This window comes from Arvicola amphibius, chromosome 3 (genome assembly GCF_903992535.2).
Source record: "Arvicola amphibius chromosome 3, mArvAmp1.2, whole genome shotgun sequence".
NCBI lineage: Eukaryota > Metazoa > Chordata > Mammalia > Rodentia > Cricetidae > Arvicola > Arvicola amphibius.
The window spans coordinates 112166108-112191748 of NC_052049.1; the positions used below are offsets into that span (position 1 = coordinate 112166108).

General features: G+C 40.8%; 1 protein-coding gene across 2 annotated transcripts in view; it reads right to left on the bottom strand.

Moving 5' to 3' along the window:
- Cbl (Cbl proto-oncogene) overlaps positions 1-25641 on the bottom strand; it is an 85307-nt gene that overhangs the window by 9849 nt on the left and 49817 nt on the right. For both annotated transcript variants that reach the window (XM_038322588.1, XM_038322590.1), the window contains 13 exons: positions 15839-15985; positions 13642-13798; positions 12494-12615; positions 11673-11810; positions 9678-9765; positions 8820-8951; positions 8148-8351; positions 5507-5638; positions 5042-5419; positions 3865-3959; positions 1727-1867; positions 1245-1342; positions 268-450 (listed from right to left, as the gene is read on the bottom strand). In XM_038322588.1, the coding sequence (XP_038178516.1) occupies positions 268-450; positions 1245-1342; positions 1727-1867; positions 3865-3959; positions 5042-5419; positions 5507-5638; positions 8148-8351; positions 8820-8951; positions 9678-9765; positions 11673-11810; positions 12494-12615; positions 13642-13798; positions 15839-15985 (2015 nt within the window). The remainder of the gene's footprint in view (positions 1-267; positions 451-1244; positions 1343-1726; positions 1868-3864; positions 3960-5041; positions 5420-5506; positions 5639-8147; positions 8352-8819; positions 8952-9677; positions 9766-11672; positions 11811-12493; positions 12616-13641; positions 13799-15838; positions 15986-25641) is intronic.

The window sequence follows — 25641 nt, forward strand, 5'->3', positions numbered from 1 at the left end:
GGGGGGAGGGACAACACGGGAAAGGGCCGGGGACAACATTGCCTCTATCGAGAAAAGTTGGAAGCCCTGCCCTCTCCTACAGGAGGAGCTGTGGTTTAAGCACCACCTGCAGAGTTTCTCCTAATGTGGGACCTAGGACCTGCTCTCCAACATTTAGATACAGTGCACAGCCTGCTACATCCACTCACTGACTTACTGCCACCAGAAGATCATGACTTAGGCCAGACAGCATTAATCCAGGACAGGCAAAGCAGCCTGCGGACTCACTTGTTGTAGCATCACCATCCAGAGACAACCAGCCAAAGGAGGAGCTGGCATTAGAGATGTCAGACAGAGTCCGACGAGCTAGTACAGCCGGCACAGGTGGCTTAGGCACATCATACCCATCATCCTCATTTTCTGATTCCTCAGGGCCAGTGCTGGTGTGGGCTGTAGCCAAATTCCCTTCCCCTGTAATAAAGTTGGTATAAGCTATCATTCTTTGCTGACATACTTCATTTGCTAACACACTCACTTCAACTCAGAGGGATCCACTCATTCACCCATGTACACACCATTTATTTCATTCAAAAGGTACTCAAATGTCTACTGTGGGCCAAACACCATTTGAGGCCCTGTAGATGGATAAAATAAAAACTCTACCTGTTCTTGCTGAACACGTCAACAGTCACTCTTGCTAAGGTCAACAGCTACTGATGCCAAGACTGAAGTGCTATTTTACATCCTCCTACCCATATTTCACCTGAGAGATCAGCCAAAGGGCTTGTGTGTGCAGGCTTCTTGAACTTTCATCTTGATAAACTATTTACCATGGGAACTGAGCATTTACTACCCACACACAAAAGAATTTCATCAATGTAATGGGAATAAAAGAGAGCCGCTAGCCCTGAGGTCCAGGCCATATAACACAGATGTCTCCAGGCCCCGGGAGGAGGAAAACAGTTAGGAAATAGTGCCTAAAAAGGAAATAAAAGGAAAGTGGGGCCCGTTCTGTACATGAGTCAAAGACTTTTTGCTAAAGAGCACTGAGAATAATTTTCTCTTTGGGTAAGCTGTCTTAACTGAATGTTACAGAGCACCCCTAGGGTTTTTTCTTCTTAGTCTTGAGACTGGGTCTTAGCTATGTAGGCTACGCTGGCCTCAAACTTGAAATTCTTTTGCCTCAGACTCCAAAGCATTAAAATTACAGACAGGTGCTACCACACAAGGCATATCAATTTTAAAGTAGCAGACAGGCTACTCACCAAAGGTACTGTTTTCCGTTACTGAGAGTGCCTGGGACTGAATGTTATACATTGCTTCATACGTGCAGGTGTCAATCTGCTGGTCACAGTCACATGCTCTGAACCACAAAGAGGTACAATGATCTTCACAAACAAAATTTTGTTAATTGCAAACTCAAGAAGACTAACCTGCTTCTAACTGTCCTAAACCCCAATTCTTTCAAAACAACATATTCTCTTTGTACCTATACCATTTATAAATACCGTGAGATTGACTCATGACAAGCTAATGGTGTCCACGTTCCAGAGGTCACTGTGCCACAGTGGAAAACAATGCAATTGCTTAATGCTATTAGGGATGTAAACATTAGGGTCTAGATTTCTCTTTCTGCTTTACTTATGACTAGGTAACGGTCTGTGCAATAAGAAAACAAGCAGGTGGAAGACAAGTGAATTATCCAAGTAAACATACTTAGCTCCAATTGGGGCTGCGGGGAGCATACCGTGAACTCTGGGTGGCCTCTACAGGCCATCTGGGCTCTGGCTTCTGAATCCCTGCAGGCCTAGATGTGGGAGTCATATACTCCGTGTCCTCCTCACTTTCTCCCTGCTCCCCAGACGGCAGTTTTGGCACAGGAAGAGGCCTGGAAGAATTAAAAATAAATAAATAAATAAATAAATAAATAGTAGCTAGGGTACTATCATGTCCACTGACCATGGCAAATATTTAAGAAAATATGCATCAACTACAAAGTTTGCTTTGAGCTGATCCAAATGTTAAGCTGGGATAGGCAGTTGGTTCCAGTTACCCGCAATTCACAAGTACGTTTTGTTACAGTGCTCCCATTAGCATAAAACGTGGAATAGCAGGTGGCTTTCTAACAGAATGCTAGAAATGTATACCAAATCACAATACAAAAACCCATCTATGGTAGTAAGATTATATAGCTTGTCAAAAGCATTTCTCTAAAGTATGATGACTTCTTCTCTTCACTATTTCCTATCAGAAAAATCTAAAATAAAGAGATAAAAAAGTAACTTAGGTCATTAGCATCCTAGATTAGGTACTACACGTTTGACTCTTAATCATTCATTTTTTTTCTTCCCTTCCTCTTTTTTTTTTTGGTAGTGAAGAAATCAAACATAGAACCTTACATGTGCTAGACTGACTGTATCTCTGTGCTTCTACTTCAAAGATTTTGCTATTGCAGCACTAAGTATGTAATTCTCATTCAGCTTTCTTCACTAAAACTTCTCAGGAGCTGGAGAGATGGCTCAGTGGTGAAGAGCACTGACTGCTCTTCCAGAGAGGATCAGGATTCTACTCACAGCACCCACGCAGCAGCTCACAACCATCTGTAACTCCAGTTCCAAGGGACCTGATTCCCTCTTTTGGTACGTCTGCACGGGCACTGCCTGCACATAGCGTACAGGCATATATTTTCAGGTACCACATGAAATAATTTAAAAAAAAGAAAAAAAAAAGAAACAAAAACTTCCACTGTCCCACCTTATGAAAGGAGACTAAGACAAAATAACTTTATAAGAAACATGACCTCACCTCATGCTTCTTGGAATAATTCTGAGTATCTCTTTCCCTTTTCACTTTTTTTGCCTATCAACAAGAAACACTTGCATTTATTTGCCTTCCCTCATTTACATAATATTTTCCTGATTATAAAAGTAGTACACATTTTTGCTTGTTTGTTGTTTTATTTTTGTTGTTTTTTAAGACAGGATTTTTCTGTGTAGCTTTGGAGCTTGTCCTGGAACCAGCTCTGTAGACCCTACTGGCTTTGAACTCAGAGACCTACCTGCCTCTACCCGACTGAGTGAGTGCTGGGATTAAAGGTGTGCACCACCACCACCTGGATGTTTGTTTGTTTTTTGCGACAAAGGTGTCCCCACACCCTCTTCTCTGGCCCTGACTGTCCTAGAACTCACTCTGTACACCAGACTGACCTCAAACTCTGAGATCTCTGCCTCCAGAGTGCTGGGATTAAGGGCATGTTCCACATGCCTGGAAACAGGCATCATTTAAAAATCATGTCACAGCAACATAACAAAACCAAATCTTTAAAAAGATTAATAAAAATAAAAGACTCAGCACATGCACAAAGGAAAAACACGAGAAGAAAAATATTTCAAAATACAAAACTCACAGCACTCAGAGGGGCCAGAATAGGAGACTTGTGAGGTGACTTTTTGTTTGAGATCATTTCTTATTACTTTTAGTTATAATAAAACAACATGAGACACATAGGCGTGTCTACAAATGGGTATGTGCAAATGAGTGCAGGTGCCCAAGAAGGCCAGGGCATTGGGTCCCCTGGAGCAGAAGTGACAGATGGTTGTGAGCCTCTGTGTGGGTGCTGGGACTCTAACTCAGGTTCTCTGGAAAAATACCAAGTATCTAAACAACTGAGCCACAGCCACTTGTTTGTTTTGAGAAGGAGTTTTGCTAGCTTGTAGCAATATCACTGCCTTAGTATCTCAAGCACAGGATACAGGCATGTACCAACAACATTCAGTTTAGGATTCTGAGTTTGAAGACATCACTATCTACTCAGGGAGACCTTGTCTCATTTAAAAAAAAAAAAAAACCCACTGCACAAAATGAATACAACTTTAATATGCTTACCTGGCAGCCAGAGAGTAAATGGCATTGGCAGATGAGGAAGGCTTGATTTTTGGATGCTCACTCTCTGGGCCCGCTGCTGGGCTGCTATTCATATTCTGCAAAGTAAGAAAAGGTCTGAAAAAAAAAAAACCTCTTTCCCAACTACAGCTAAGTATCTCCTCTTATTTAACCTACTGGGGAAAAAAAAACACACACACACAAAACTATTAACACAGACCTCACAAACCCAAGAGTCATAACATCTGACAAAAGAACTGCTTATAGCCAGGCAGTGGAGGCGCACGCCTTTAATACCAGCACTCAGGAGGCAGAGGCAGGAGGATATCTGAGTTTGAGGCCAGCCTGGTCTACAGAATGATTTCCAGGACTGACTGGCTCCATAGCTACTGAGAAACCCTGTCAAAAAAAAAAAAAAAAAAAGAAGAGAAAATAAAAGAAAGAATTGCTTATAGATACTGATTCTGAAGGAATTTCAAATGGAAGAGTCAGAAGAAAGCTAGGAAATACCTTATTCTAATTCTAAAAACAGATGAAATAAAATTAGTTGTCTATAGAAATATTACTTCTAGCATAAGTAAGTCTACATCTAAGCTTAATGGATGTTCTCCATTGATGCTACCCCAGAATGCCACCATTTGGAGCCATTCAAATGTTACCATTTTTTCTGTGAAACCAAGAGTCATCTAAGTGTTATTACAGTGCTAAACTGTATTTTTCCCATTCTATCTCTTCATTAGCTTCCAACCTCCTTTTCAATTTACCCATCTAAGTTCATTTCAAATTTGATGTCTGTTAGCCAGTTTAGGAGAGAGTTCACATCTTATGTCTTTCTACCTACTGACTGCTTCCAAGCCTTTGTGAATTCCTTTCATGTACTTCCACGTGGTCACTGGCACCAGCTACTCTACACTACACTACATACAGACACATTTTTTTATTTTTATTCTTATTTATTTATTTATTTTTGGAGGCAGGGTTTCTCTGTGTAACAGCCCTAGTTGTCTCTGGGAACTCCTCTGTAGACCAGGCTGGCCTTGAACTCAGAAGTCTGAAAGCCCCTGCCTCTGTTGGTATTAAAAGAGTTTACCACCACACCCAGTCCAATGAAAATACTTCTGACCACAAAATGCCACCCACAGATATTCCTAAGCAAAATGTTCTAAAATTCAGGACTTACCATGGAAGTGTCCAGACTAAATGTGCTTCCCAGCCTAGGAACATCTGCTCTGGATTCCACTTGTGAAGGCAATGAAAATGGAAGTGAGTGCCGATTGGTCAGTTCTCTTCCACTCCAAGGATCACTAGGGCTTGGGGTAGCTACTGGTACTTTAGGGATTGGCCGGGGCAACCATGAGTCCCCTGGGCGGCTAGAGGGGACAGGTGGCAGTTTGTCTCTAGACGGACAATCGCCTGGTGTACAAGGCAGAGGGCGTCTCTGAGGACGTGTTTCTGCTCCCACAGAGTAAGGCCGGTCTGGAGGGGGTGGTGGTGGAAGATCTCGAAGGGTGGGAGGTATTGGCAATGGTTTGTCTTTATGAAGGGAACCAGAAGCAGCCTATGGAAACAAGATGGGAATAAATCAATCAAAACCACTTTTATATAAGAAAGTCTCATCAAAGTGCAGAAATGGATAATGCTTTGCCTTGGAAGTAGTCCCCAGAACTGAAGTGCTGGGAGGAACAGATGCTCGCTGTTGTAGAAGGTCAAGTCTTGGTGGCACTGGAGGAAGGGAAGCTTGTGGGGCCATGGAGAATGGAGAGGAAGGCCTTTCCACCTAGAACCGATGAGATGGAAAGGGTTACTCTTGCTTAAGGAACAGCATCTTTCAATCCTAATGCTGGAGACAGCAAATACTATGTGATCATAGGTGCTGGGTCACACAAACCTATAAAATCGCAGATATTTTTGAAATCCTGGACTATGTTTATATCACACTATATATTAAGAGGGCACTCTCAATCAGACAGCAGTCTACGAAAAAGAGATTACCTTACAATTTTAAAAACTACTACAATACTCTATCTCTTTGTCTTTGGAGAAAAAAAAAGACTATTATCAAGATTAAAACTAGGTAAATGTGCTTGCTGTGCAAGTCTGGCAACCTGAGTTCAACCCTGGGAATGCACACAAAGGTGGAAGGAGAGAACTGACCCTACAAAGTTGTCTTCTAGGGGCTGGCGAGAGGGCTCAGCAGTTGAAAACACTGGCTGCTCTTCCAGAGGTCCTGAGTTCAGTTCCCAACAACCACAAGGTGTTGCAACCATCTTTACTGATATCTGATGCTCTCTTCTGGCATAAAGGCGTGAGTGCAGATAAAGCACTCATAAACATAAAATAAATCTTAAAAGCAAACAAACAAATAAGACCACAAAATTGTCTTCTGACCTTCATAGGAAGGCCATGGCACCCCCGTTCCCTTACAGATAATCATGCACAAACACACACACACACACACACACACACACACACACACACACAAATTTAAAGACGAAATATTTATATTATCTGGAAAAAGAATATTAAATGAAATTTCTAACAACAACCAAAATATGCAGGGTATTGAAGAGTCAATGACAGACTAGCTAAAGCCTCAAAAAACCAGGCTCTACCTCAGGTGAAAATTCAGCTTAATATTAGGACTAAAAATGTTAAGTTATTCACCAAGCTAATTCTCACTCCATCAGTATCTAGTCCAGCACTTGCTGACTTCCCCTAAAGACTTCCAATCTATATATAGTGTCCCCTTTGTTCAAAGACCCCCAGAAAGTTACTCTTTCACCTTTTCACAGAGATTATTTTTTTTTGTTTTTGAGACAGGGTTTCTCTGTATAGCTTTGAAGCCTGTCCTGGAACTCACTCTGTAGACCAGGCTGGCCTCAAACTCACAGAGATCCACCTGCTCCCATCTCCCAAGTGCTGGGATTAAAGGTGTGCACCACCACTGCCCGGCCAGAGATATTTTTAAAGATTTATTTTTACTATTTTTAATTATGTATAAGTGTCTGTGTGTAGTCATTTGTATATGGATGCAGGTGACTACAAGATTACAAATTTGAATCCTTCAGGAATTGGAGTTACAGGTGATTGTGAGGTGCCGCACATGGATACAGGGAATCGAACTTGGGTCCTCTAGAAGAGTACCATATGCTCTTAACCATTGAGCAATCTCTCCAGGCTCCCAGAAAGATATTTCAAGGGCACAGTTCCCTCAAAAAGGGAAAAAGAAAACATGGGATGCAAGAAATAGGTCTTTGCAGAGGAGAGGCAATCAGGTCCATGAGAGGAAAGGATGACAGGGAAGCAGTCCACTTAGGGAGTGAGCAGACCAGATGGAAGGAGAACAGATGACTGCCGAGTATCACAGCACTGTATTATTTGCTACCTACTGCACTGTACAGTTTGCTAATAGCATAGCATTCTTTTCTTTCTTTTTTTTCTTTTCATTTTTGAGAGACAGGGTTTCTCTGTGTAGCCCTGGCTGTCCTGAAACTTGCTCTGTAGACCAGGCTGACCTCAAACTCACAGAGATCCTTCTGCCTCTGCCTCCCAAGTGCCGGGATTAAGGGTGTGTGCACCACCATCACTGCTGGGCTTAGCATTTATTTCTTAATGCAGCCACTTGAGAAGATGCTTTAAAACATGGTCTTATAGGTGACAAATGCAAACTGAAAACTAGAAATATAATTATTTCAGGAAAAACAGGAAGTTAGGTTGTAAAAAAAACAACAAAACAAAAAACCCCCAAACCTTTAACTTTATACAACAAATACACACACCCTCAGATCAATGATGTGGCTCAGGGGTAGCAGTCACGTGCCTAGAGCTCGAGTCCAAGGTACAGCTCAGAAAAAGAAACAAAACATACAACAACAGACGACAGCTGCCGGGTATGAAGAACCAGGCAATGCCATGTTTTCATATACTTTTATGGTAAGATTTTAAGGAGGGAAAGAGGGTCAAATTTTAATATCGTCTAAAAGTTAATATATAACAAACTGAAAGCTATATAGAATAAGAAAACACTATTGACGTGCCATTCAGTGAAGAAATGAATACTAGTATCTTTATAAAATTCTCAAGCATCTCCCTCCCTTAATCCTCAGTTCTAACAAAGGAAGAAAGCCTCCCAGTGTAGCCCTGACTTCCCTGACGATGAACTACAAGCTACAAACCCTTCCTCCCCAAGCTGCTTTTGGTCAGTGTTTTATCACAATAGAAATGCTGACCAAGACATTTCTCTAACACCAAGTTGTATCTCCAATGCCCCCGAATTCCAGTCTTACCTTGGCACCTGCCAACTCCTTCATCATGAAGAGAGAATCATCAGCTCGTTCATCATCATCATCATCATAATTTGGGGAAGGAGCTCCTTCTGCTCCTTGCCTTAATAGACTGCCACTGCCTCTGGGGTCAAATGGATCCACCACGATGGGCTCAGTACCTTTGATTTCACATCGGCAGAATGGACAGCCCTGACCTTCTGACTCCTGCAGAAGAATAAATGACAGTAACAGATATTCTGAAAGAATGTAACATACTCATCTCCTAGTAAGTACAGCTCATACAGATGAAAGTAGAATTAATAAAGAAAGTAATTCAGAGGTAGTGTGTGCTTAGCAGGCCCTGGAATCATTCCTCAGTGCCCAGAAGAAGAGAGAGAACAGGAGAAGAGTTAGGTACCGTGGCCCACCCTTGTAATGCCAGCATTTGGGAGGTCAAAGCAGAAGGCACAGGAATTTGAAGTCATCTTCCAAAATTGATACGGTAGCCAGAAGTGGTTAAATGAGGCCTTACCTTAAACATCCAAACCGGGGCGGGGGTGGGGGGATGCAATGCAAGCAAGAGAAGGGGACTTAACAAAAACTGAACTTAGCCCACCCTTCCTATCTATAAAGTATGTATAATACCTTATTCACAGAGTAACCACACAGAGAAAACAGTTTGGATATCCATACCTGCCACGATGTAAGGCAGGATGTGCACATGAGGTGTCCACAGGGCTCAATCTTCACATCCTTATCATTTTCAGCACATATTTTACATAGCTGAAATGTGGAGCCCATCTCACAGTATAATTCATATTGTTCCTTTGATGAAAAAAATTGAGAGATAATGTGTTGAATGAATGACACTAAATGTCAGCAACATGAAAACCAAAAGACTGTCAAATTTACTCAAATAGTGGTGCTGGAGAGATGGCTCAGTGATTAAGAGCACTGGCTGCTCTTCCAGAGGACTGAGGTTGAATTCCCAGCACCCAAATAGGAACTCCAGTTCTGATGCCTTTTTCTAATCTCCACAGATATACATGTATGTGCTGTACACGCATTCATACAGAGGTACAGGTACCCATGCACATAAAAAAAATTTACTCAAATAGCAATGTCACATTAGGTGCTGAGGAGACGGTTCCATCAGTAGAAAAACTGATGACTGTCCACGAATGAGAACCTGAGTTCAGATCCCCAGTACCACCTAAAAGGCATACACATCTGTAACCCTAAGACTGGGGGACAGAGACAGAGAGATCCCAGGGGCTCGATGCCCAGCCACCTAAGCAGATCAGTCAGGTCCAGGTTCAATAAGAGACTCTATTTTTAAAAAACTGGGATGGAGAGTACTAAAAAATACTCATTGTTGACCTTGGTTAGACCTCCTCAGACACATGCAACACAACACCATACATACATGCACATACACACTCACTAATCTAATCAATAGTTTAAAATCTAACTGTTGTAATACTTAGACTGAGTTCTAGAATACACCCAAAAGTTTAGCTCCAGTGAATATAATTATAAAGCAAAACTCACCTGGGTTACTTTGATATGATCTTGCGGTGTTGGTTCACATAAACCTGTCAGGTCAGGATTTTGACTTCGCCCATCAGGAAATAAATAGCTAGAAAGAGATAAATAATCCTTGGGGTTTCAATCAGGTCAAATTATCAGTGCAAAGTAAAACAGACAAATAAAATCCACCACTTTTTTGTTTGTTTGAGACAGGGTTTCTCTGTAGCTTTAGGGACTGTTCTGGAACTTGCTCTGTAGGCCAGGCTGGCTTGAATTCAGAGATCTGCCTGTCTCTGCCTTCCGAGTATTAAACGCATGTGCCATCGCTGCCCAGCTACCACATCTTTAAAACAAATAACAAGGGGCTGGAGAGATGGCTATTGTTTAAGAAGATCTGGGGTTTTGTTTGTTTGTTTTTATTTTGACACAGGGTCTCACTATGTAGATCAAGCTGTCCTCAAACTTAGAGACCCACCTTCTTCTGCGTCCACATTGTTGGGATTAAAGGTCTGCACCACCACAGCCAAGAGGATCTAAGTTTGATTACTAGCAACCACTTGGAGGCTCACAACTGTAACTCAAGTTCCAAAATTCTGATGCCCTCTTCTGGTCTCCTCATGTAACAGGCTTGTAAGTGGTGCCTATAGAGGCAGGCAGGCAGGCAAAATGCTCCCATGCATAAAAATAAGTGATAAGCCATGTGTGCTGGCGCACAACTTTAATCCCAGGACTTGGGAAGCAGAACCAGGCAGGTCTCTGTGAATTGGAGGTCAGCCTGGCTTACAAAGTAAGAAGCAAGTTTTTTTTATATTCATTCATTCATTCATTCATTTATTTATTTATTCATTCATTTATTTATTATGTATACAATATTCTGTCTGTGTGTATGCCTGAAGGCCAGAAGAGGGCACCAGACCTCATTACAGATGGTTGTGAGCCACCATGTGGTTGCTGGGAATTGAACTCAGGACCTTTGGAAGAGCAGGCAATGCTCTTAACCTCTCAGCCATCTCTCTAGCCCCCAGAAGTAAGTTTTAAGCTAGCCAGTGCTACCTGGTAAGACCCTGTCTCAACAATCAAAACAAAATCCCTAAGCAACTATTAGCTTGATCTACAAGGCTGTATCAAACACCTACCTGATGGGTCAGAGTTTGTCAGTCTCTATTTTCAATGGCCATGAGGTATAAATATTTTTTCTCTTATTTTTGATTGCTGAGAGAAGGGCTTGTTATGTAGTCCAGTTCCTGGAGTGCTGGGATTATGGGTGCATGCCATCATGCCCTGTGCTATGTTTGCTACTGACTAGAGACCCCAATTTACAAGTGGTATAACCGGGAACAAATGAAGCCACTGAGATCATCTACAGTGATCTCAGCACCAGACTGCCCAGATGTTAGGAGCAGTACCTCTCCTTGCCTCAATGCTAATGCTGAGATGATACATAATGGAAAAATGTCTTTTCCTAGTAACTTTAGAACACAGTTGCTGTTCTGATACCCACTCAACAGTATTTTCAGTGTTTACTGACTGAAAATAAATTTAAATTCCTAAAGGAACAGTAAGTAATTCAGGAGTAAGAACTTAGCCATATATATTAGCCCAAGGCCTGAAGAAAAATACTGCTGAATCAGACTAAAACTAGGCTGAAGGCAACTGAGGTCTGCTGTCACTGAAACATCTAATCATCCTCACACAGACTAATTAAATAAGCAGCAGAATGTCCCGATCCTTCCACAGATTTTTATTCTAATTTTGCTTTAAAACTAACTTATTTGGAAAAAGAGATAAAGTTTATTCGTGGTATTAACTAAAACAATAAAGATAGCCAGTCTCACTTAGGGAACCCCCAAAAAGAGCAAAGCTTCTTCAACCTCAAAGCAGGGTAAGGTGGCATGTTAACACTTTCCTGAAATCTTTGTCTGTAGAAAAAAAAATGCAATAGAAGCCACTAATGAAGAGGCACGGGTGTCCCCAGTTCCTAGATGTTAAGAGACGACAGAAAGCAGTGATACTCACAAGCCTTCCCTGAAGCCATCAATCAGTGCTTGGAAGAGTGGTTTATTGTGTGGGATTGTCTGCAGAATGTTCCCATCAGCAGTAACGTACCCAATAGCCCACTGACCCAGACGAGTACAGCTCAGCCGGAAGATGTAACTGAGGACAGAGATTAGCAAAGTTTCAATATATATGCTATCAGACATAAGCAAGATAGAGACAGGATTTTAAAAAAAAAAAAAGACCATTAAGAATATCATCTTCAGGGAAAAAGGAATATGAATAACAACAAAGTATCTATGAAAACATAAATAATTAAACTCTTTTTTGTACAAACTTGAAAAGAATTTAAAGTAACTTTTTCAAGGGACTGGGGTATAGCTTAGGGGGCAAATGAATGCTGTAGTGTGTCTGCAGGCCTCAGTTTAATCTCCAACATAAAAAAAATCAACTCCTATAATGATTCTATAACAGAAGCAAAATACCTCATTGTTCTATTTACTGGAGACAGAATTTGGATATATTTTTCAGGTTGGTCTCACACCATTCTCCTGCTCTAGCTTTCTAAGCTCTTGCGTACTCAAACTCTAAGCACCCAGCATAAATCCCATTCTATATTGGCTTAAAACATTTACTAAATCACATGAGTTGATTAAATCAATCCTATCCCCAAAACTGGGCTACTGGAGAACCAGTAAAAAATGATGTCCCTTTAACTTTAACAAAATCATGAGAGAATGAAATTCAGGAGAACAAACCTCTTTCCTTCAACCTGCCAGGTTTGTGAATCAACTTCAATGTACTGACCTGCCAGGTTTGTGAATCAACTTCAATGTACTGACCTGCCAGGTTTGTGAATGAACTTCTGGAGCCTTGCTTTCACTTCATCATATGTCAGGAAAGCCATGTAACCAGGGTGAGTTACAGCAAGGCTGTTCCAATTTCTGAGCAAAGAGGACCAGGGCTAAAGAAATAAAAGATCAATCATAAACCATCTGGCTCAGACATACACCTTCAGAACAATGATGAACAAAAGAAAAAACTTCACCTCTCAAATATAAATTTGTCACAAATTCTCTATTGTCATTCTTTGGGAATGACAAATATATTTGGGAGAATAGACACTTTGAGAGTTCAGAATACAAGCTGTCTTGTATAGGGAGACAACCATACACACAAAATTGCTCAGCAGCTCTTACCAGTATTAAAGTCAAACAGTGACAAACCTCAGAAAAAAACAGAATAGGGCCTATATGTACAATTATTAAGCTCTTAATGAATGCTTACTCAAGCTAGCACATACACATATTGAAGGACCAATACTTAGGACCTTTCTCAACTCTCAGACCCACTTCCAATCTTGGGAATGCTTTCCCTGTCTTTCTTAATAAACTGTCTCTATTTTCCCCACTCCCACAATTCTAAAATAATAATACGAGTTTAAATTTTAATCTTTCTTTTGCTTATAAGTTTCTAAAATGAATTCAAACACTTTTAGATTGTGTTTATTTTTTTTTAATGTGTAGGAGTATTTTGCTTGCAAGTATGCAGGCAAACTACATGCATGTGTGATGCCCACAGAGGTCAGGACAGGACAGGACCTCTAACGATCACCTAGAACTAGGGTTACGGATAGTTGTAAGTCACCATGGAAACTGAACCAGAGTCCTCTGCAAGAGCAGCAAGTGCTGTTAACTGTTGAGCCATCTCTCCAGTACTGAATTGAAATGCCTTTATGATAGACAAAATCCTTAATGTTACTTTTTTTTCCTAGTTGAGACAAGGCATTATCCTGTAGGCCATGCTTGCTTCTAACTCACTCTTTAGCCCAGGCTGGCCTTGAACTCAGCAATCATCCTGCCTCAACATCCTAAGTGGTAGGATTATAATTACAAGCCACCACACTCAGTTTTTATCTTTTTTTTTTTTTTAAAAGAGTTTTCTCTTCAGAAAAACAGTACCAGGTTAGTCAATGACTTTAGTATCCTACCTGAAATAGTCGTGTAAAGATATCAAATTCAAAAACAGAAATATAATCATTGCAGGTCAGATCAATAGTGGACTTCAAAGCCATGGCCTCCAGCCCAGAACTGATGGGATGCACTTCATGAAGGGCCTGTCGAAAGCTCTTCCAAGGAACTATTGTCCTGAGGTGGAGTGGGGTGAGAGAACACAATGAGATAATAGGCAACTGCAGATATGGACTGACTGTGATTTTCTTTTTTCTGTTTGTTTTTATTTTGTTTTTGTTTTTTTTTCAAGACAGGGTTTCTCTGTTTAACAGCTCTGGCTGTCCTATAACTCAGACTGGCCTCAAACTCACAGAGATCTGACTGCCTCTGCCCTGAGTGCTGGGATTAAAGACGTGGCACCACTACCCTGCCTGACTGTAATTTTCACAGTTTAGTTCAAAACCAGGTGTTCCAGCAGAGACAAGTGGAGTTCCAGGCCAGCTAGGCCTATATAGCGAGATGCCATTTCCAAAAAAAATCTTGGTGTAGAGGTCTGAACCTCTCATCTCAGCATGGTGAGGCTGAGGAAGGGGATGGAAAGTTCAAGGCTAACCAGAGTCTGCATGGTAAAACCCTGTTTTAAAAAATGCATAACCTCATCTTCCTTCTATGCTTCTAGGTTAGAACAAATTGCCTGTAGAAGGATGAGAAGGTGATTAATATGTGACATTTTTGGCCAGAGAATTGTAGAAAATCATCTGTTACTCATTAGGAAGTTAACAAACATATCCCTTATTTTCTTCTTTCTGTTCTTAGTTTAAATATAATTTGACTTCTGTGAGAGATTTATTTTTGGGGGTTGAGACAGGGTTTCTCTGTAGCTTTAGAACTTGACCTGAAACTCACTCTGTAGACCAGACTGGCTTCAAACTCACAGAGATCTGCCTGCCTCTGACTCCTGAGCGCTGGGATTAAAGGTGTGCACTACCAGCTAGCTGTTTGTTTATTTTTTGAAGAAAAAAGAAAAAAAGGTGGGGGGAGTGGCCCAGGAACTTTTACATTGGTGCCTGGCTTCAAATTCCTGCCTCTGCTTCCCAAGAGCTGGAATTAGTGTGCACTTACCATGCCTAGCTAAGCATTAGCATTTTTTTTTGCAAATTAGTACACTTTCTTCACTGCTAAGGTTTGAAAACAGGACCTGAATCACTCTAGGCAAGTGCTGTGCTGTACTGCAATATAACTCAAATCCTATAACTCTTACCAGCACTCAGGAGACAGAAGTAGGCAGATCTCTGAGTTCAAGATCAGCCTAGTCTAACAATCAGGGTTACTCAGAGAAATCCTGCCCCCCAAACACAAACAAACAAACAAATAAATGAGAAAGAGAGCGCAACTCATACAAACCATTTTTGAAAGCAATTAGGCAATACTTAGTAGAAGGGGAAAAAGTGAAACCCATGACTTACCAGTAACATTTTTAGCTATGTAATTAAGGAGAATTCCTAGCCTATGCAAACAACTATGTCACCACTCATTTAAGTTTGAAGCAGCAATAATTTGAAATGTGGGGCTGAAGAGGTGGCTCAGTGTTAATGTCAGGTATCACTCTTCCACAAGACCCAAGTTCAGTTTATAGCACCACATCCAACAGCTCACAACAACCTGTAACTTCAGCTCCAGGAGATCTGCCTCTATACTGCACTAATTTATAACGTAAATGCCTATTAACAGAATAGACAGGGAAAGAAAAGGAAGAATATTCATTCAATCAAAGAATACAGACTTCATCTAAATTGCAGTTTTATTTCTTTAAAGATTGGGAAAAGCTGGAAAGCCGGGTGGTGGTGGCACATGCCTTTAATCCCAGCACTTGGCAGGCAGATCTCTGTGAGTTTGAGGCCAGCCTGGTCTACAAGAGCTAGTTCCAGGACAGGTTCCAAAGCTACAGAGAAGCCCTGTCTTGAAAAACCAAAATAACAACAACAACAACAACAGAACAAAATTTAAAAAGTAATTTAACTTTTTAAATTGTTATTGTTGATGGTAGTGTGTGCTTATGTGTGAGCTCAGAGGGCAAATGCTAGATTGTCAGGTCTGTATAGCAAGCACTTTACCCACTGAGCCAACTTGCTGACCCACTGTGTTTTAAATATTTTATAATTTCAAATTCTAAACAAATATCTCTTAACATAAGCTTTAGTTTTTCATAGTTAGGTTTATTATCTAGAGACTTACTTTTCCCCAAAAGCTTTTCTCCAAAATTCTGCAGCATCTGCTTTAGTAATCCGAAAAGTGTCTCCTTGGAAGAGTCCACTTGGAAAGATGCCTTTCAGTTCTGCCAGCATGTGGCTGAAGATCAGGGATAATTTGGTTAGGTTTCGCCTACAAATGATCAAAGTACAATAATTAAAACATAAATTATTGATTTCTCTTAAATTTTGTTTTGTTTTTTGAGGCAGGGTTTCTCCAGTAGTTCTCTGGCTGTCTGTCCTGGAACTGCCCTGTAGACCTGGCTGGCCTCAAACTCAGAGATCCTCCTGCCTCCATCTCTTGAGAGCTGGGATTAAAGGTACGAGCCACCAGCAAATTACTGATATTTTAAGTGCACTAAATTCATTATACAAAGTAGCTTAACATGAACATGAAAATAAGTTTATAATTTCTCGTCAATAATACTAAAAAGAATGGCAAACTATGAGAGGGAAAAGTGTGTTATTGAAAGAGCTCCTGCTCTTTATGTAGGGCTTCAGGAATTATTTTGCTTCAGCAACAAATAAAAAGATGGTAATCTAATGTATCCCATCTCTCTCCCCATTCAAATGTCATACAGTAAATAAGAAAAATTCCTGAAATCAAATATTTGTGCTCAAGCTAACAGGAATAAATTTGCTTTACGGTTACAGATAAGAAATTGCTTCAAACAAACGCAACAACTTCATCCTTGACCACACACACAAAAGAAAGGCAGTGTCCAAATGTTGGTTAATACATCCAAGATAAAAGCATTGTTAATAATAACTATTTAAATGTCCAGACCTAACAAATATTTTCACTAAATCACACTTGGTGAAAACTGTACTAAAATTTCTAAATTTTACTAAACTACTTCTTTTTACCAAAAAAATGAAACATTACATCCAAAGCAAATATGTATACTACCATTGTTCTTAACAATCAATTAACTTTGTCCTAGTAATCTCTACTTAATCGATCTGACTATAAAGACCCTATGCAGTACCAATTTAACACAGGTGATGCCTCTAATTTTATCAGATTGTCCTCATTATCTCTAATGTCAGTACCACACAGAACAGGACTAGATGTTTTAGATAATTATATACTAAACCAAATACCAATTTGACATATTTCCATTGTCTTAATTTTCAATTTATGTGCTCAAAACTCTATATTCTTATTATATAACTGGACAAAAATCTCAAACCATGATTAATTATTGATGTTCTACAAAAAGCATCTTTAAAAGGTATTTTCAGGCGGGCAGTGGTGGCACACGCCTTTAATCCCAGCACTCAGGAGTCAGAGGCAGGTGGAACTCTGAGTCCTGCCTGATCTATAAGAGCTAGTTCCAGGGCAGGTTCCAAAGCTACAGAGAAATCCTGTCTCGAAAAACCAAAAATAAGTAAATAAGTTAATTAATTAATAAAAAAAGAAGACATTTTAATCTGTTATACTACAGGGTCACCATCAGGTGCTTTTTGTCTTTTCAAGGTAAAATAAATGCAGCATGAATCAACTCTGACTTTGCAAACTGCTGCTGGGACATTTCTATTCAGCTTTTCAACATTTTCTCTTTACCAGTTTCTCTTTACCCTGATGTGTTCTTCCTTGCACTGGTCTTCTGCTACTGACCAAAGGAGAATCTAAACTTAAGATCAAGAACTCAATACTTAGCCACATATCCTTTGACCTACAATTTGTTGTGCCTACAAGATGTGCTGGAATAAAGGCTGCACAGACGTTGTGAGAGTGGCCAACCAATGACTGGCCCAGCCTGAATCCCATGCCACAAGAGGGAGCCTATCACTGAAACACCAGGACCCAGAGGACCCAGAGGCTAGATAGCCCAGAGACCTAGGATAGAACCAAATAGCCCAGAGACCAAACACGACTGGGAAAAACAAAACAAAACAAAAAAGGCCAATGTATGATGCCTAATGACATTCTGCTATACTCATAGATTAGTGCCTAGCCCAACTGTCATCATAGACGCTTCCTTCATCCAGCAACTGATGGAAACAGATGCAGAGACTCACAGCCAAACAGGTGGAGCTGTGGAAGAGGAGGAGTAAGAATTGTAGGAGCCAGAGCAGTCAAGGATACCAAAAGAAAACCTACAGCATCAACTAACTTGGGCTCATAGGGGCGGGCTCACAGAGACTAAACTGTCTACCAGGGAGCCTGCATAGGACTGACCTAGACACTCTGCATATGTTACAGTTATGTAGCTTGATCTACTTGTGGGATACCTAACAGTGGGAGCAGGGGAGGGGCTGTCTCTGACCTTTTTTTTTTCCTTCTTCCTTTTTGGTGTTTCAAGGAAGGGTTTCACTGTGTAACCTATCTGTCGTGGAACTCATAGAGATTCGCCTGCCTCTGCCTTCTGAGTGCTGGGATTAGAAATGTGCACCACCACAAGGCCCACCTCTGACTCTGACTCTCCTGTTGAATTTTGGAATCTATTCCTCATTCTGGAATGCCTTGTCAACCTTAATGTGAGGGGAGGTCTTTTTTTTTTAATGCCTTTTTTGGCTCTTAAAAAAAAAAAAAACTAATGTACATTGGTATGATTTCCTGAAATGAAGTATAGACAACTGTGAGCTGCCATTGTGGGTGCTGGGAATTATACCCAGGACCTCGAAGAGCAGTCACTGGCTTACCACTGAGACCTTCTCTTCAGTCCCCCCCACCACACACATCTCTTTTTTTTTTTTTTTTTTTTTTTTTTTTTTTTTTTTTTGGTTTTTCGAGACAGGGTTTCTCTGTAGCTTTGGAGCCTGTCTGGAACTAGCTCTTGTAGACCAGGCTGTCTCGAACTCAAGAGATCCGCCTGTCTCTGCCTCCCGAGTGCTTGGGATTAAAGGCGTGCGCCACCGCCGCCCAGCCACACACACCTTTTTTTGTGGTGGTTAGTCTTACTGCAACCTAATAAGCCATTGTTTGGTTGATATCATGGAAGGCCCATCTTTTTCTAAACGAAATGGAGGAGTAGGAAGGGAGCAGAAGCAGAGAGAGGTGTGGGGAGGGACTGGGAGGAAAGGAGGGAGAGGAAACTATGGTCAGGTTGCAAAATTATCATCATCATCATTAAATCGGGCTGGTACAGGACTGCCTCAACTAGATACATATCCTGGTTAATCAGGGTTAGGAAGGAGATTATATCCTAAGTAATGTATGAAACAGAACTTAGCAGAACACTGAAGTGCCTAATGGGAACCTGAACCAAGTACTACAGAACGTCATGCTAAATGTTAGCTTTGTGAAGACAGGGGGAGCCTATGAATTACCAAGTAATACAGAACGTCATGCTAAATGTTAGCTTGTGAAGACAGGGGGAGCCTATGATTACCAAGATATCCCAAACTGCTGAAAACTATGATGAGTAAAGGACACTGCTACAGGGCCAGCAACAAGATGGCTCAGTGGGTAAAGACACTTGCTGCCAAGCCTGATAACCCGAGTGTCATATCTCACGTGAGGGAAGGACCGAATAACTTCTGAAAGATGTCCTGTGACCTCCATATTTGTGCAGTGACAATAAATATAATAAAAGAAATTTAAACAAAAAAATGGTCAAAAACAGAGGCAGGAGATTCTAGAGAGATGACTTAGCAATTAAAAGCACTGGCTTCAAGATAGAGCAGTCATTGGTTGGACACTTGATGTAGGATGTCCTTCTGTATAAGTGCTGCTTTTATTGGTTGATGAATAAAGCTGTTTTGGTCAATGGCTTAGCAGAATAAAGCTAGGCAGGAAATCTAAACAGAGATATATAGAGAAGAGTAGGTGGAGTCAAAGAGACACCATATAGCTGCCAAAGGAAAAAAGATGCCATTACTGGTAAGCCACAGCCTCATGGCGATATATAGATTAATAGAAATGGGTTAATTTAAGATGTAAGAGTTAGCTAGGAATGTGCCTAAGACATTGGCCAAACAGCGTTGTAATTAATATAGTTTTTGTGTGATTATTCGGATTTGGACGGCCAGGGAAACAAAAGTCTGTGTCTACAGCCACTCGTACAAGCTTTGAGTCACCATTGCCCTGCCCCAGCACATCTGGCAGACTGGATAGATTGTAGGCCAAAGGTTTTGTGGATGGGCTGGTGTCCCAGGCCTACCACTCCTCTGTACCTTTTTTTTTTTTTTTTTAAAGTTTCTCAAGACAGGGTTTTTCTGTGTAACCACCATGGTTATACTGGAATTCACTTTGTAAACCAGGCTAGCCTTGAACTCACGGAGATCTGGAGATCCACTTGCCTCTGCCTCCCAACAGTTGGAATTAAAGGCATGTGCTACCACTGCCCACTCATCTAATTGATGCCCACAGCACAAGAGAAAGCCTATATCCTACACTGCCTGGATAGCCCAGAGACCTAGAGTGGAACCAAACACAACTGCCCCCCCCCCCCAAAAAAAGTCAATAAAATTCTACTATACTCATAGATTGGCACCTAGCCCAATAGTCACCAGAGGAAAGAAAAGAGGCTTCTTATGGCAGCTAGTGGGAATAGATGCAGAGACCTAGAGCCAAACATTAGGCAGAACTCAGGGAATCCCACAGAAGAGGGGAGCCAGTAGGGTCGAGGACACCATGAGAACAAAGTCCACAGAATCAACTAAGCAGAGCTCATAGGGGCTCACAGAGACTGGTGCAGCAATCACAGAGCCTGCATGGGTCTGCGCTAGGTCCTCTGCAGATATGTTATGGTTGTTTAGCTTGGAATTTTTGTGGGACTCCTTTTCCTCCTACTGGGTTTTCTCAACCAGTCTTGATGAGGGTTTATTGCATCTTGTTATGCGGTGTTCGGTTGACACTCGTTTCTGAAGGGAGATAGACAGCTGTTGATCTGTGGGAGATGGGAAGTGGCGGGGAGGATTTGGAAGAGTGGAGAAGGGAAACTGTGGTTGAGATACATTGTAAGAGAGAAGAAAACTCAGGTTCAGTTTCCAGCACCCAAACATGACAGCTAACTAAACTGCCTAACTCCAGTTTCAGGGGATGCTATATATATATATCCTTTTCTGGCTTCCACGGGTACCAGGCACACATATAGAATATACTTACACATGCAGGCAAAACACTTACATACACATTTAAAAAAAAAGAGAGATAAATCTTTAAAATTGTGTTTTAAAAAAGTACATAGGATGACAGCTTATGCTGGAGAGGATGTGGAGTAAGGGGAACACTCCTCCATTGCTGGTGGGAGTGCAAACTTGTACAGTTGCTTTGGTAATCAATATGGTGGTTTCTCTGAAAATTGGGAATCAATCTACCTCAAGATCTAGCAATACCACTTTTGGGCATATGCCCAAAGGATACACACTCACATTACAAGGACATTTGCACAATTATGTTCATAGCAGCATTATTCATAATAGCCAGAATCTGGAAACAACCTAGAGATGCCCCTCGACTGAAGAATGGATAAAGAAAATGTGGTACATTTATACAATAAAGTATTACTCAGTGGTAAAAAACAATGATGTCGCCAGGCAGTGGTGGCGCACGCCTTTAAAACCAGCACTTGGGAGGCAGAGGCAGGCAGATCTCTGTGAGTTCGAGGCCAGCCTGGTCTACAAGAGCTAGTTCCAGGACAGGTTCCAAAGCTATACAGAGAAACCCTGTCTCAAAAAACCAAAACAAACAAACAAACAAACAAACAAAAACCACAATGACATCTTGAAATCCGCAGACAATGGACGGAACTAGAAAAGGCCATCCTGGGGGAGATAACCCAGACCCAGAATGATAAATATAATATGTACTCACTTATAAGTAGATATTAGACATAAAGCAAAGGATAACCAGCCTACAGGCCACAACCCCAGAGAACCTAGGTAACAAAGAAGACATGGATAAAAGGGTGAAATAAAAAAAAAAAAAAAAGACAAAATCTCCTGAGAAATTTGGGAGCATGGGGGGCAGAGGGAAGGTGGAAAGGGAAAGAGGAGGAGGGAAGGGGAGTGGAGAGAACGTATAGCACATTCCTATCCAAACAAATAAAATGAGAAGAATTTTAAAACGTAAATAGGAGTACACAAGTAGGTTGTATACAAAACTTATACATCCGCAGGTGTGGGTATTAACTGGAGTCCTGTAACCAATCCTCCACCATACTGATGGGTAACTGCTTATTATACTTTGAGGTTACAACAGAGTATCTTTTTCCTTTAAAAAAAAAAAAAAAGGTTTGTATCTCACTTTTTTCCTGAAAACAAAGCTTGATTTCCATGTTGTCCTCTCTTGGGTCTACTTGTTTCTGTTCTTTAGCTTTTGTTCCAAACCCTTGGAGATATTTCCCAAGTATTTGCTCTTTGCTGTTTTTTCATTCTCTGCAGTTTCTTTTCTCTTCCTTTGTAATACCAGAACTTCAAAAACCACTCTGAGCAGAGCTAGGGAGAAGGCTAAGCAGTTAAGAGCATATACTGCTCTTGCAGAGAACAGGAGCTTCAATACCAACACCCACATCAGGCAGCTTATCTGTTTAATTACCTGGAATTCCCCTTCAAGGAAATCCTCTAGCAAATCCAATGCCTCTAGCCTCCACAGGCACTGTTAGTCGTACACACACACACACACACACACACACACACACACACACACACACACACACACACACACACACCCCACAGATATTCCCTATCTTAGATTTCCATAGCTTTCTAACTGCTCACCTTATTTATCCATCAACAGGAGCACTTGAAAAGGATACCATCAGAATTATCATTCGTTCTCAAATCTGCTCTTTCTTTATAATCCTATTCTGTATTCAATGATGGTGTCTCTTATTTCCCATAAACAAAATTTTTGGCTTCTTCCATTTCCCTTATTCTCATATTTCATTTGTCAAGTTTGAAGACAGTGTGTTATCAATTCTCCTTTGAATTGTATTATTATTCTAATACAAATTCCTTACTATTTTAGTTCTATGCAGGGTCAATCTTATCTTCTATAAAATTTCATTTTTATTTAATGTAAACAATTGTGTGTGTGTGTGGTTTTCAAGACAGGGTTTCTCTGTATAGCTCTGGCTACCCTGGAACTTGCTCTGTAGATCATGTTAGCCTCAGAGATCCACCTGCCTCTGACTTCAGAGTGCTAGGATAAAAGGCATGTGCTACAATGCCAAGCTTCATTTTTATTTTTTTAAAAATTATGTCTAGAGGGCTCTTCAACAAAGATGTTCTCAAAGGCCTCTCTAAATGGTGACCTTTAAGTTGAACCTGAGAGAAGATAAAGACTCTTATCATGTTGGTATCTTCTGCTCTCCAAATATTTTTCCACTAAAAATCTACCAGATATAGTGTTGTATGGAATAAGAAACAAAAATGCATGCCAAAATAATAATGGACAGAACGCTTTTATAAATCTATGGAGTACGCCACAAAAAAAAAAAAAAAAAAAAAAAAAAAGAAAACTATTGATGGTAAGGATGTCAGGGCACCAGCTACATAAGATGAGTTGAAAGTGCTGACTGAAATAGTTACTGAAAATCAATTTAAGACATTTTCCTATTCAAAAAAAGAGCTCCCTTCCCCAAGCCAGCAGACATTTCTTAAAACCACCAGATGTACACCACAATCATACTTCTCAAGAGCAAACAGTAAGTCTCTAAAAACTCATGGGTCGGAGTTTTCTAAGAGATCTGAGTTGGAATTTTACCCAGTAACATTTCAAGGCATTGGACTTAGGGTTCAGTGTCTACAGTGTTATTAGCAAAATCTATCTTTTTTTTTTGGTAACAGTCCTAGCTGTCCTGGAACTAGCTCTTGAAGATTAGGCTGGCCTCGAACTCACAGAGATCTGCCTTCCTCTGCCTCCTGAGTGCTGGGATTAACAGACACTCATTTGGGTGTATGGCTAGGTAGGCAGTACTTGTTAAAGTCCTGTCAGCAGTTATCAGTTCCCACACTCTATAATTCTCCAAAGACCAATGGATAACACAACCACTGCATCTTTTGCAATATGCTGAAGACGGAACTTTTTGTTACAAACTCCCAATAGCTGCAAGAAGCACAGGTCTTTCTGTAACAGCAGAGAAAGGTCATTCTGTACTTCTTTTAGCTTTAACCACCCACATGTAAGGAACTGCAAACTGACTTTATGGCCTTCAACGTCCCCTTCCCTTCTCACAATTTCCCCATGATTTACTGCTGATTCTATGTGCAAAATCAGTTTTGTTTTTTTCAGAGCTAGGGATCAAACCCCATGGCCTTGTTTCTCAATGGGGAGCAGTCTGCTGCTGAGCTACATGACCAATCCAGCATCAATACTTTTTTGGAGGGTGCTGGCTGTGAGACAAGGTCTTGCCTAGCTGGTTAGGTATTCACTATGTGATACAAGCTGGTCCTTTTGTTTGTTTGTTTTGTGTTTTGAGACAGGATCTCTCTACACAGCCCTGGCTGTCCTGGAACTCACTATGCACACCAGGTTGTCCTAGATCTAGAGATCCACCTACCTCTGATTAATGGTAACAGGCACCACCACTCAGCCAGGTCTTAAATGCACAGCAACCCTCATGCCTCAGCCTCCCAAATGCTGTGATTACAGACCTACAATGCCAGCTTCAGTCTTCTTTAAAAAGTCAAGATTAATCTGTCTCAGCACTAGGGAGGCAGAGACAGGTTCTGTATCTCACAGACCTCTGAGTTCCAGGCCAGCTAAGGCTATACACTAACACCCTATCTCAAAACAAAACAAAATCAAAAACAAACAAATGGATAACAACAACGAAAAAAATACCACGATTATTTGATTATTTCTATTCAGCCTACTTTAGGTATGAAGTAACAACTGTACTGTATATAATTTCATCTAATAATGAACTAAGATTTGTACATTGCTAATAATATAAAAGTACATTAAAAGATTAAATAGGTAATTATAGCTCCTGTTTTATCTTTAAAAGTGAAAAGACAGGGCTGGAGAGACTGTTCAGTGGGTTAAGAGCGCTTGCCTTATAAGCTTGAGGACCTGAACTCAAATCCTCAGATCCCATTTGAAATTGGACATGATAGTACATAGCTCTAACACTAGCACTGTGAGAAGAGCAGAGTTTTCTGGCCACCAGTCTCGCTCCGTGCTCAGTGAGAAATGTCTCAAGGGAACAAGGTGGGGAGTGCTAAGAGTGTGTTGGGCTGCAATAGTGGCACATGCTTTTGATCCCAGCAGTCAGGAGACAGAGGCAGGTGGATCCCTGAGTTGAGGATAGCTAGGTCTACAGAGAGTTCCAGGACAGCTAAGGCTACAAAGAAACTCAGTCCTGAAAAACCAAAAAAGTAAAAATATGAAAATAAATAAGCAAACAAATACATAAATAGTGAATGGGCAGAAGCAGATGGATCTGTGAGTTTTAGATCTGCCAGGGTGACACCCCTTCCCTCCAAAAAGATGAGTAGTAACTCTTTCTTGTGTTAGTGAGAATGCCTCATCCCTCTGAAATGCTATGATGTTCAAAAAGTAAAAGGTAGCTGAGAGGTAAGCATTAAAGATGGAGATTCTCCACACGAAGCAATGTGATGATGTCTAGGCAGTGAAAGCAGGACAGTCACATAGTCAAGGTTACAGTTCTGTGAAATTCCTTTGGTAGTGATAAATTTCCAACTGACAAGATCTCATTTATAGTAACAGTCAAGAAGACCAGGATTGAAGTGTATTTCCTGTCCTGTTAACATAGTGGACTTGGGCAGTTTTTTAACCCCTGTGGGCCTCTACAGTATCAGATGTGTTCAGAGGAAGCACAAATAGCCCCGTCAATAAAAGCTATGGATTTATTCTATTCCGTTTATATTCAA